At 39.6% G+C, this 12,683-nt stretch overlaps 2 protein-coding genes across 5 annotated transcripts in view; one reads left to right on the forward strand and one right to left on the reverse strand.

The window, feature by feature from the left end:
• LOC118421425 (apoptosis-resistant E3 ubiquitin protein ligase 1-like) overlaps positions 1–3,852 on the reverse strand; it is a 37,879-nt gene extending 34,027 nt beyond the window's left edge. Inside the window, exons 1-4 of one of the 3 annotated variants that reach the window (XM_035828724.1) lie at positions 3,806–3,852; positions 2,537–2,762; positions 1,746–1,920; positions 738–880 (exon numbers count right to left, since the gene is read on the reverse strand). In XM_035828724.1, the coding sequence (XP_035684617.1) occupies positions 738–880; positions 1,746–1,920; positions 2,537–2,696 (478 nt within the window). In that variant the 5' untranslated portion in view covers positions 2,697–2,762; positions 3,806–3,852. The other 2 variants (XM_035828708.1, XM_035828717.1) reach the window with 2 other exon arrangements.
• Positions 3,853–4,005: 153 nt separating this feature from the next.
• LOC118421456 (rRNA-processing protein FCF1 homolog) lies at positions 4,006–12,351 on the forward strand. 2 transcript variants are annotated; one of them, XM_035828758.1, is made up of 8 exons: positions 4,006–4,092; positions 4,203–4,270; positions 8,482–8,550; positions 8,670–8,818; positions 10,520–10,592; positions 10,974–11,061; positions 11,473–11,567; positions 12,013–12,351. In XM_035828758.1, the coding sequence occupies exons 1-8, from the start codon at positions 4,090–4,092 to the stop codon at positions 12,059–12,061; spliced, it is 594 nt and encodes a 197-aa protein (XP_035684651.1). In that variant the 5' UTR covers positions 4,006–4,089; the 3' UTR covers positions 12,062–12,351. The 2 variants fall into 2 exon arrangements, with proteins under 2 accessions (XP_035684651.1, XP_035684658.1); XM_035828765.1 differs by having other exon boundaries at positions 4,035–4,092; positions 4,203–4,301; positions 12,013–12,337.
• The last annotated feature ends 332 nt before the right edge of the window (positions 12,352–12,683 follow it).

The raw sequence follows: 12,683 nt of genomic DNA on the forward strand, positions 1-12,683 counted from the left end.
TATAACTTTACTCCAAATTTGAGTCAATGGTTGATTTAAGTTCATAAGTCTTGTAATAATAGCTTTCCATGGTACAGCTGTGTGAAAATAGTAAAACCAAGGTAACGAGAGTTCAAAGACCTTAAACCACCTTGAAATATTTAGCGTAGGGCTGCTTAAACATGGATCCACCAAAACTTTAGCGAGTCATGGCAAAGGCCTGGGAGTTATTTCCATTGCTAACGGTGAATAATCCACTTTAATTGTTATAAAATACTGCTAAATAAGGCTAAAAGAAATGGGCGAATGAAGACGTATAAAGACAATTAAAAACACCATCATGTCGTGGTCCCATTATTTTCCTGCCTTTTTGTGGGTAACAAAGATGGCAGCATTTAATTTTTGTTGGAAGTGCAAGAAATTGTCGCAATAACATCTCGTGTTTTTTTGGGTAAATTAACCTTTCTTGTTCATCATTAGGTACAACTGAAGGTACGTGTAGTATTTGTTTATCATTCCTGTTAATAAGAATCTGACATCCCCTTGCTTCCCACTTGGCAGTTGGGCTGTCATGAGAGAGGACATATCCCAATTCACCTATTAGTAAGAAACATGTCATCATTATCATTATACATAATGATTACCAAATAGATCTCACTCTACTTTATATCATTTACACCATTTTACACCATCTTTTAAAATCTCAACACTAGCATCATTAGTTTGAACACGAATATTACACAACTTCTACCACCTACCGACATTCCAAGTGATGTGTGAGCGTCTGACAGACACTCTCTCCCACAGACGTCTCTTCTGCCCCGACAACTGCTGCTGTGTCATGGACTTGATGACATTCTGCAGCTTTGTGTAGTCCCCATCACTTCCCTGCTGGGCCAGTCTGTCCAGCACATGTACAGACACCTTGTCTAAGCTTCCAACTCCATCAGAATACAATCTGCAGAATTATCGAAATATCGTGTGGTTACACTATCATTGTTCTGATCTGTTTTTTTCTTGTTGGCAGGACCAGTCCAAAAAATCAGTGGACCGGGTTTTAGGCCGGGTAGAAAATGATCAGAATATATCGGCAGGGGTTTACACATTTTGATACTTACTCAGGGCTCAAAATACTGGGTGCATGTGCACCCAGGTGCACCCAAAATTGGATCTGTGCACCCAATCTTTTTCAAATATTTTTTTAGGTTTTTAAGTATACTAGTATACATCATATTCTTGACATCTAAGTGTTAGAAAGATAATAAAAATGTCTTTCATGGTAACGTTACTTGTTTAAGAATTTGATAGCTTGTAAATAAGTTTTATTATTAGGTTATAACTTAAAGTTAAGTGGTGCACCCAAAATTGTTTTGGTGCACCCAATTTTTTAAGCTGGGTGCACCAGTGCACCCAATCCCTAAAATGAATTTCGAGCCCTGCTTACTGGTTCAAGAAAATAACAAGAGCAAAGTAGAGTAGAGTAGAGTTATCTTTACCAAGTTTCTATAGTTAAACTTACAGTTTATGTGAAGACAGGATTTTAAAATGCCAGTGGGAATCGTATACTCTGCCAAATAGATTCCTTTGTCCAAAATTGGACCATTATTTTGAGAATCATCATCCATTCACATCAAGTTTTCACAATTGGGACCAAGTCCAGGTCCGGATCAGGACCTGATCCTCTGGACATTAACAGGACATGTACCTGAAGCATTTGACAGTTTCCAAATTGCGGCATGTATATGATGTAAAATACAATGACTAACGGCTGCAAGTAGTGGTCTAGTCCTTCCTCTTGTAGCCACTGTTGTAATATCAAGTACTCCTTCAGCTGCTGTGATGCCTGTGACAGCTGCAGCTGCACATGGCTCTTCAGCTTCCTGAAGGCAGCATGCTGGGGCAGATAGTCCATGTCTGCAAACTCCACTGGAGAAGTCATTTCTATAAAGACGAACAAACAGATTTTATTATAAAAATATCTAGGATTCTTCTTGGCAAGGTTCAAAGTTTTTATATACGGGAAGGTCGTAAAAATGACACACACAAACACAGACACTCACAGTTCACAAACACACACATGCATAGGCACACCAAAATAAAACACACACCTAGTATATGGAATACTTCTTTCTGCATACCTCACTTTTTTCTGAATACTTTTTTTCTACATACATCACCAGACAAATGCACATACACACACATCCACACATGCACAGACACACACACACATACACACACACAAACACACAGAGACACGCACACAGAAACACACACAGACACACACACTGACACACACACACATACATACACAGACACACACACAAACACACAGAGACACGCACACAGAAACACACAAACACACACACACACACACACACAAAAACACACAGAGACACGCACACAGAAACAGACACACACACACACACAGACACAGACACACACACAAACACACAGAGACACGCACACACACACACACACACACACACACACACACACACACATCCACATCCGCAGATGCCCACACACACACACATCCGCACATGCACATCCTCCTTACCCATGTCCTGTAAGACCCGGATGTACTTGTCCAGCTGCCACTGTTTTAGCCAGTCTATCAATTCTCCCCTCTGCTCATGTGATGTCTGATTTTCCCTAACGATGCTCCAAATTCCACAGCAGATTCCGAAAACTACCAGGAACTTGTGAAGCGTTCCCATGTCTGCAACTGTTGGAGTCTTAAGGAAGATGTCCAGTCCTTAATTGACTCCACGCTATGTCCACATCTTAGAAACATACAGAAAAGGCAGAAGGTCAAAATTACATTTTACAGGAATAATTGAATTTGAGTGTCCTCTTCTCTTCAAAGGCTTAGATAAATAGGCGCAATTTCAACATAGTTTTTCTAGATATGAAAACTGCTGACATTTGGTCCATGGGTCAAAGCATTTGAATGTACGAATTTTTTGAAATATGTACAAATTTTATGAAAAACGGCCTGACTTGAAGTTGCGCAGCTCAGCCTCGAATTAAGACCCCAAATAAACTGGGGTGTGCACGGTAAGACCTCACCTTCTCGGCTGTCTATTTTCTCATGAATGAATCCTATTACAAGTTCCATCGGTGAACGTATTACTACCACGCATGGACTGATCGCATCAGTTTCTTCTTTAATATTGTAAAATGCATTTAAGTTCGCGGGGATTTAATTTTGCGGTAGCGGGAAAATGGCCTTTTTGCGGTGCTTCTAACTTCGCGGTACTACCATGCACTGTAGTCTCTTACTGCCATGAAAAAATACTCGCGTTGGTTTTAAATTCTCGGTGAAGCGCAAAACTACGAAAACCTCACCCTCCTTTTTCAGCACTGGAACCCAGTGCCGAAGATGGCTTCAGCACTGGAAATCCAGTGCTAGCGTGCTGAATGTTCGGAAACATGACGAACATTCAGCACTGGAAACTGAGTGCTGGGAGAGAGGAGACTCTGAGATATACAGTAATACGTCTTTTGCTCTACTAAAAGATTGCCGGATTATAAACCCGCGAACATTAAACCACCGCGAAAGTTTCTGCATTAAATTACAGTACCAGTCCTTGTCTACTCGAAACGAAGTAGAAGAAGAAGAAGAAGTGCTGGCTATATAGGGAGAAATTTACTAGTAACGTTAACGTTAGTAGTTAGCCACCATTAGGTTATTACCCATAGTGTGGACTCTCCTGGACAATTGTTCTCTTATTTGTCGAATACTTAGTAATGATCCGTACAAAGACAATGTAGGAAGGCGAAGTGAAGCTATAACCATTCAATGCTATAACGCTATCAGTCTTACCTTCTTTGTAGTTCTGCTTGCCAAGGTTAAAGGTCAATGAATTAGTCCATTATTATCAAAATATGAGAAATCTTACCTACAGTGTCAAATAGCATCTGTAATAGAAATGTGCTATAAAATATCATCATAACTAATCATATTTGATAAATGTAGTTTTTCTTATATAGTAGTAAATTATAGGTAACATTTATAAGTATATAAAACTCCACTATTAGGAGCAACCCTCATTCTAGTGGTTGCACCCAAGTGACGTCACCAGTACATGTGCGACTGCTTTGGTGATCATGGTAATGTCTGTCGTTAAATTTTATGTTCTATGCATGTTAAAACCTAAATGAAACTTTACATTTGAGCAATTTCAACGCGTATTAACGTCTTGGGGGTGTTGTTTCCGCAGGGGAAGTCCAGAGCAACCCCGAAATTTGCTGAGATGAAGAGAAGGATCAACCCAAGGGACAGCAGAATGTGAGATGACTCTCCTCATGTCCGCCATCAGGTTGACTGAAAATTATGGCCGCCCTTGTGTGTCCGTGCCTTTATTATATAAGTCTTCTTGGGTGGGCCGTTGCTGTGTTTGGCCAAGGAGCTTTTATCAAATTGATAAAAGCTCGTTGGTTTGGCAATTTACTCCTAGAAAACGCCAAATTTGCATATTTGTGACCAGCTTCAATTCTGTATTCTATGGCTGTATTCTATGGCATTCCAACATTTTTCTAAACATTCTTATCTCATTCGATAGAGAACCGAAACAGCAAGCCACTTCGAATATGTAATTTACCTTTATGTAAATTATGATACATCATTCATTTCACTCATTTGTAAAAATTTTAATACGTGTACCATTTCCCGAGTCATTGTCCTGCTGTTTTCTACATCTAGGTGGTAGCCTCAGCACTTGTAGTTTTGTTGTACCTCCTGTGTGGGGGGTTGGGGATGTCACGCACTTTGCCTCTTTTGTATAAAACATAATGTAGAATTGTACAATGATGTGCTTGTAACATTTTAGTTTTGTGATATAGACTTCATGCCATGAAAGGAAATGGAACAAGTGTTCGCAGAACTCACCCTTCGTGAAATGGGCTAGGGTGTGGTGGTTGGAGGGTGTTTTTTATAGACATCTCGGGCTAGCCTTACAGAAAATGATACGTTCGATTGGCAAAAATTCTCGGAATTCTACAACTTTTTTCGCGCCTATGTAACATGAGCTGTATCATCCCTTTGAAGTGGAATAATTTGCATTGACAGATTGTTATGGTATTTGGAATGCAGATAGCTTTTGTCATGGGCCGTGAGCGAGCGAGTGAGATAGCTTTGGAGATGCCTTACATAATCAATTTTTATCATGCAAATCAGGGGCTAATTTGCGTAAATAATGAGGACAGTTTATATTAATAATAATAACTAGGTGTATTTTGCCAGCCAGTAGGTACCCAAATTATACGCCTACTTCATTTCATAATAGCAGATACTCAAAGATAAGACACATTAGTCAATTCCAAGTCACCATGAGGGTTTTAGGTGATATTTGTAATAAGTCTGAATTATGTTGAATAAAAGAATATCTAAGCCACAATAATTGATTTTTTTAAATTGACTAAGAAAATATTCATCTATTTGAATTCATTTAAAAAGTTTAGAAACATTTTGAAACTTTGCAGGGTTCTAGCCAGGATTTCATTTTAGCGTAGTGGGAATGGTGTGGAAGGGGTGTCTTGGCCCTTCCACTGTGAGACTTTGAAAATGTAGAGTTAAAAGTTGGCACTTTGTTAACATCACATGTAAATTGTAGGATTTTCTGGTCAGTTTTAAGGGTCATATCACCATTTTTCATTGTGCAGACATTGATAAGACATTGTTGAACAAGCAAATGATACCAAAACACCACTACACTAGTTAAAAATTAGCGTAGTGGCCCTTATTTTAGCGTAGTGGTCACAAATTTTAGCGTAGGGGCCCACTACGCTAAAATGCACTGGCTAGAACCCTGGAAAGTAACTAGTTAACTGTACAAAATATTTTTTAGAATAATTGTGAAACCTCTGTGTGATTCTTTCACATTTAAACTTTGCCAAATGGTAAAATTAGTTTATTGCCCCCATAAAAGTAAGCCCTGTTGTTGTTGACAAGAACAAATAAATGACAATATCAAAACAAACAGTTCACAGCTATTTACATATAAGTCATGTTACAAGGTAGTTGCAAAACGTTTCGCATGTACAATATATAACTGGGTTAACTGTAAGATACTGCAGTTTGTAGAATGTGACAGGAAAAGTGAACCCCTTAATAGTAGATGGATACGGGCTGATTCGGATAAACTATTGAAGTCAAGAGTATTGCCTAGCAGGTAGATTGCCGAAAAAATTAATTCTGTATTGTTGATATGTAGGGCAGTATAACAAAAAATGTACAACACTTTCACATCGACACCCACAGTTACAGGCTGGACTAGAAGCTAAATTGCGGATAAATAAACAATGGTTCAGACTGCAGGTGCCGATGCGAAGGCGTGTAAGGAGGGCGTAGGTGTATCGAGGACCGTAACTTAAATGTTTATTGACGGAGGGACGTACTAATTTAACTAAATGTTTTTTATACAGTGAAAAGTTAAGTGAACGAACAGCAATGTCAAGACCATTCCAATGTTGTGTTGCATAAGGATACTTTGCAAGGATGTGTGAATTGCTATCTTCCCAGCCCACTGACACATTTACAAAATGTTACAAAAAATGGTAGAAAATGGTAAATAATGGTATAATGCTGTTATAATTATTTAGAAACCATTAGAAGTATCTAATTCCACACCATGAATATTTCCAAAGTTTTACAGGACCGGGGAAATACTTATAAATTGAAATAATGTTAAAACTATTTCTGAAGTATCAAATGTCGATTCTAGACATATAATTACAAAACTTTAAAATCAATTCTTAACAATGACAACAAACATCCGCACGATGACTTTGAATGGACTCTAACTAACAAAGAGAGAAATATTAGCCTAACTGAGTTGTGTACTAGTATGTCCGATTGGAAAAATTCCCGGAATTGACAGCAAGTTTTCCGCGCGTACGCAATCGAACCATCCCTTTAGATGGTAATAACAAGGGAAGGGTTGACGGATCAATATTGTCAATATTGACGACTTGACACATTGCATGGACGTTTCTACAAAGTGATATTATAAATTATAGTTTTTCTTTGTACAGCCCCCTTTACAGATCATTATTGCCGACTTGTTGCTTGCAACAATGATGATGTAGCATTCTTTGTTTCACAATGCAGTCCACTACATTGTGCATCCTATATGTCTATTGTACAATCCCTATAAACAATCTCATCAATGACTACAAGTTACTGTGAAAAACAAACCCTGCTTTGTTCAACAATGTATTGTACCGGTAGTAACTGTTACATGTACAACCCTTTTAAAACGTATAATATAGGCCCCTGTAAACAATATCATCATTGCCCTTATTCATTGCCCTTAATCTACAGATTATCAAATCTTATAGGAAACGTTTACACCCCATCATGTATAATGTACTGTCCCTATAGTACCATTGTCTTATAATCGTCTGGTATATATAAGTCGTGCTGTCCTCTATTGCGCAACTATGACCTTTGGGGTCACTTCCTGTGGGGACGGGACCCACAACTCCAGCCCACGCAGAATGACGTAACTCCTAAATATAAACCACTATTGCGTAATCGCCACACTTAGTACACTACACACTATTTTTCAAGTACAAACATCCCCTGCAAAACCGTCAAAAGCCACTAGACAAAAAAACGCCTCGTACGTTTCTTCTCCTTCTCAAGAGCTACCCACATACCAAATATCAGATCAATCTGTGTTGGCGTGAAGGAGCTGTTCTGTTCACAGACACAGTGTTTTGAGGGTTTCTACACATACCTATTGTATTATGCAAATAACCAGCTAATTTGCATAACAAGCATACAAGTATGTACATCATTACGTAAGCTATCTGCATACCTACAGTCATTAACATCCATCAACCCCTACTCGCATTATTCCTTCTCAAAACCTAAAACAAGAATTACTTTCACCGCCCCTGCGAAACCCCTAGGTGGCCAAAACTTACACACCTTTTTATGCTTTTACACAGCTACCTACCACTTAAAAATCATCACCCAAACAAGTCCCAAACAAAAAATAGCAAAACCGGAAGTTCCGCTGCCATACCATAACACGCTGCTAGAGCGCCCTGCCGTAACGCAATTCCTGCCATTCCTTCGCCATGTCTAATCCTACTCACATACCAAATATCAAAACCATCCATTCACGCGTTCCCTAGTTATCAGGCTGACAAACGACCCCCTGACATCAAAACAGCACTGACTACAAACACTTTGTTTCACGAAGTGAATCAAAGGACATACGAAAGGAAATGTTTAACATTTCATAAGTGATAAATATAGAATACAACACGGTGTATTCCGTATCACCCGAGGTCCCAGCCCGACCCGTGGGAGGGCTGAGACCAAGTCTTCAGCCTAATGAGATTAAGGCAAAGCACGTATAAAGAAAAGAAGAGAAAAGAGAGAAGTTCCTACGAGTCAAATGAATGGCTGTATATGTCAGTTATGTTTCTGTATGTATGTACAATTTACAAACTATTAGACAATTCTAACTTTGACTCTCTCCCATACAGAAACAAGAAAGACCGCAGAAAATCAAAAAAGAAACCCAAAGACCAAAGCAAGATTGTGGAGAGACAAGTGTAAGACTTTCTATTACAATGACTTTTGTCCAACAGTTTTTTCTATCTTCCATTCATATCTACCATTTTCATATGTACAATATCTATCTTCACCTAACATTTGTTGTTTCACTGTTCAGGCCCAAGGTATCCTCGGCATTGTTCTTCCAATACAACACCCAGCTGGGTCCTCCCTACTACGTTCTGGTCGACACCAATTTTGTCAATTTCTCCATCAAGAACAAGCTGGATATTGTACAGTCAATGATGGACTGTCTCTACGCAAAATGTATGTTTGAAACCTTCTATTTCCTTGTGGGTCAAACCTCATGAAACTGTTTTACTTTTTGCCAGTGTTATTACCCATCAATATTCCACATAAGTATGTGGGTGTTTGTTGCCTTTTGTTTGAAGACCTTCAAAACCTTTGTAAATTAGCTCTACTAAACTTTTTTTATTACGTGACTGTATGAAAGATTCATGAAGGTTATATTGTGGTCTCTGTGTGTGTCTGTGTAGATAGCTCTCACCACAAAAGAGCCCCAGTGTCAAGCTCTAAAATCTAAAATACTGTATATACTAGCAGACAGTATGTGTGTGTTTGTGTGTGTGTGAGAGAAAGAGTGACAATTGGATTAACACCAATTTCAAATTGGATTAACACCAATTCCTATGGAGGCAATAATCCAAATCTAGCATTTGGAAAATGTTGGAACTATCACTAGCATCACCGCACGAGTCTGGGAGAACCCCAAACTATCTGTCAAGACCAAGATGGCCGTGTACAACGCTTGCGTCCTCAGCACACTTCTCTATGGGAGCGAAACGTGGTCCACCTATGCCAAGCAGGAGAGCAGGTTAAATGCCTTCCACATGAGGTGTATTCGTCGCATCCTGGGCATATCATGGCAGGACAAAGTCACCAATGCCGAAGTGCTGTCTCGTGCTGGCCTCCCAACCATGTTCACCCTCCTCAGACAACGCAGACTACGCTGGCTGGGCCACGTCCGTCGCATGGAGGATGGCCGCATCCCCAAAGACCTACTCTACGGAGAACTGATCTCAGGAAAGAGAAACACCGGACGGCCACAGCTACGTTTCAAAGATGTCTGCAAGAGGGACTTAAGGGCTCTTGATATTGACACAGAGCACTGGGAGGACCTTGCAAATGACAGATCCAGCTGGAGATGCACACTGTCCAGGCAGCTAAAATCAGGAGAAACCAGACTTATGCGCATGGCAGAAGAAAAGCGGATCCTGCGAAAAGAGCTCTGCAACAGACCTGAGTCAGCTTACAGATGTGCCCTATGCGGCAGAGACTGTCATTCTCGTATAGGACTGTTTAGCCACAGTCGACGCTGTAGGGCGGATATCAATTAGGATTTTACCATGGTCAATATTGACCGAAGGAGGCCATATATATATATCACTAGCATCTCAGTAAATATATATTAAAATGAAAGAGTTGCATAAATGTTTAAAGATTATCCTGAATAGAGAGATCTTTGTAGGACTTCATATATCGATAAGTTCAAACATGTTAGAAATTTCATTGTTTGTCAAGTCAGTTCCTACCTTTGTGACATTGCCATGAGATCTACATGATTGTACAATTTGTTTCAGAGATCTCCGGGCAGATTTACCTGTTGCATAAGATAGTAAAAGCTGGCAAAGGAGTGTAGCTGGTAACAGTGTGTCCCTTAGCTGGGTGGTAAGAGAACACTTCCAGGCCGGCTACAATCCTTTGCCAGCTTTTAAGTTTTATACTATCTTATGCCACTGAAGGATCTGCATGGACAATACAAAGATAGGAGCTTTGGAAGCAAAGTGCCCTCAGGCAGAAATCATACACACACACTGAGGCACACAAACACACACACACACACACACACACACACACAGGCACACACACACACACAGAGGCACACACACACATATATACATGTAGGTGTGTGTTAAATTTCCCCTCCATGTCATTGTTTGCAAACAGGTGTGCCATGTATCACAGACTGTGTGATGGGTGAATTGGAGAAACTGGGACCCAAGTACAGAGTAGCGCTGAGGTAATGTTTGATTGTTATTTACTGGAAAATACATGTAAACTGACAAGCATTATGAGTAAAATCTAGAAGTTTAGTATACCAAAGCCTGGTAGTGGTACTTTTCACTAAGCATTCAGGTTAATTAATTATCCATAGGCCAACAGACTGGCCAAAAGGAAGAGACTTGGTGACCTTTACCTGATCAATGATTCAGCAACTCCTCAGCTGGACTCCTCTAGTCTTTATCTGAACAAACTTTGTTCATAAAGGCAGCTGAGCCATTGTCAAAACCTCTTCTAGAAAAATCTAGATTGAGTATTACTAATGAGAATCTTATTTTCCAATGTACATTGTATACTCAGATGATGGTACTATGCAAGTGGTGTCTTTTTTTATGCGTAGGCTTGTGAAAGATGCGAGGTTTGAGAGGCTACCCTGTATGCACAAAGGAACGTATGCAGATGACTGCCTGGTGGCAAGGGTGAATCAGGTATGTCCACAGAATTTGAAAACCTGTTGATATATGATTTAGGAAAAAGCCAAAAATCAGGACAGTAGTTTTCCTCACACGATCATGTACATGTATCTGCCACTGTCACAGTTATTTACTTACTTTGGCCTACTGCCCATCCTTGGACATAGGCCTCAGACTGTTACCGTACAGTAACCTGCTTTAAAATGGGTGCCATCTATATTACATGATGTATGCAGGATGTTAATATACTTTTTGCACACATGTAAATCAGCAAGATTCTATTTGCTTATGTTCATCTCTTTCATGATATTTTCAGCACAGTAGGGAGGCCATTATTGTGGTGTTTCATGCCTTACCTGTGTTGCTACATGTATGTACACTTTTTCTACATGTCAGGATTTTACTGACTGCTCTTTTAATGTCTAGCACAAATGCTACATAGTGGCAACAAATGACAAGGACTTGAAGCGACGACTGCGTAGAATTCCTGGCGTTCCCATCATGTACATCAGACAACACAGGTCAGACTCATCTCTGTTCAATTTTCCTTTTTTTTTTTACTTTACTTTTAACAGATCATATACTGACATGTCCCACTCGATTGTCCTTCCCCAAGTCACTGCTAAAAGTCAGAGCTTGTCCTGTTAGACACTGATTATGTCTTGGTATGGTAAGGGTCAATTGTATCAACATACAATGCCAAGGAAAGCAATCAAATAGAGTTTCCTGAAATTTGGGAGGGGAAGGGGGGGGGGGCGGGCATAGAAAAGAGTTGTAACAATGTCGCACATGTCTCCCTTCTGGGTTCCCACTGTGAGTTAGTTGGCTTACATTACGTCCTACAGTTTTTATCAGACCATCATCAGCAGGTCAATGTACAATGTAGTTGTAGCCACAATGAAAATGAACTACATGTAGAAATAATCTTTTACATCACCCACTATTTTCTTGTCTCTTTCCCCCCAGATATTCCATTGAAAGAATGCCAGATGCGTTTGGAGCACCAAAAGTGTGATTCATCTGAATGTAGATACATTGTATTAAACAGAAAAGCATTCTCCAAAATGAATTCTTTCTCCTTTAAGAAGAATTAGTGTAGTTGCATGTTGGAGTTTTTTTAGGGGGGCACAAAAGCTAGTGACTGAGATTGAAGCCTTATCTGTGCTTGTACTGTGTCTAATGATTTCTATTACTGTAACAGCAATAACTGTAACAGTTGTAAAATGAAGTCTTAAGACAAAGTTTGATGAGTAAGTGACACATTGTACATTTGTACTAATAAAATTCTGCTTGAAGTTTATGTTTTTCGTATATTATATAATGCATATCTACAATGTTTGTGGATGGACAGCAAAAAATCAAGAATTTGTTAGAACCAAAAATAGTGATTTTGGGCAAAACTGCCTGTCAACAAACGGTTGCCATGGCAACACGAAAATATGGAAAATTTGTCTAACTTTCTATTAGGAAAACTCACCAAATTTGGTGGCTCTAGCGTAAGCCGTTCTGGCGTCATAGGACATCAAAGTAAGCGCGGGCCTCAAAAGCCAGCACCCAACCCCCACCCCCCCGACCGACCCGGCCTGAATAGGGTTAAACGTGTACATGTCCAAGCATAGATTATTTCATGATCATAA

Source organism: Branchiostoma floridae, chromosome 1, assembly GCF_000003815.2.
Source record: "Branchiostoma floridae strain S238N-H82 chromosome 1, Bfl_VNyyK, whole genome shotgun sequence".
NCBI classification, from domain to species: Eukaryota; Metazoa; Chordata; class Leptocardii; order Amphioxiformes; family Branchiostomatidae; genus Branchiostoma; species Branchiostoma floridae.

Coding starts and splice junctions, on each gene's coding strand:
- LOC118421456 (XM_035828758.1), top strand. Junction 11,062..11,472: donor TGGTGGCAAGGGTGAATCAG/GTATGTCCACAG, acceptor TTTAATGTCTAG/CACAAATGCTACATAGTGGC. Junction 11,568..12,012: donor ATGTACATCAGACAACACAG/GTCAGACTCATC, acceptor CTTTCCCCCCAG/ATATTCCATTGAAAGAATGC.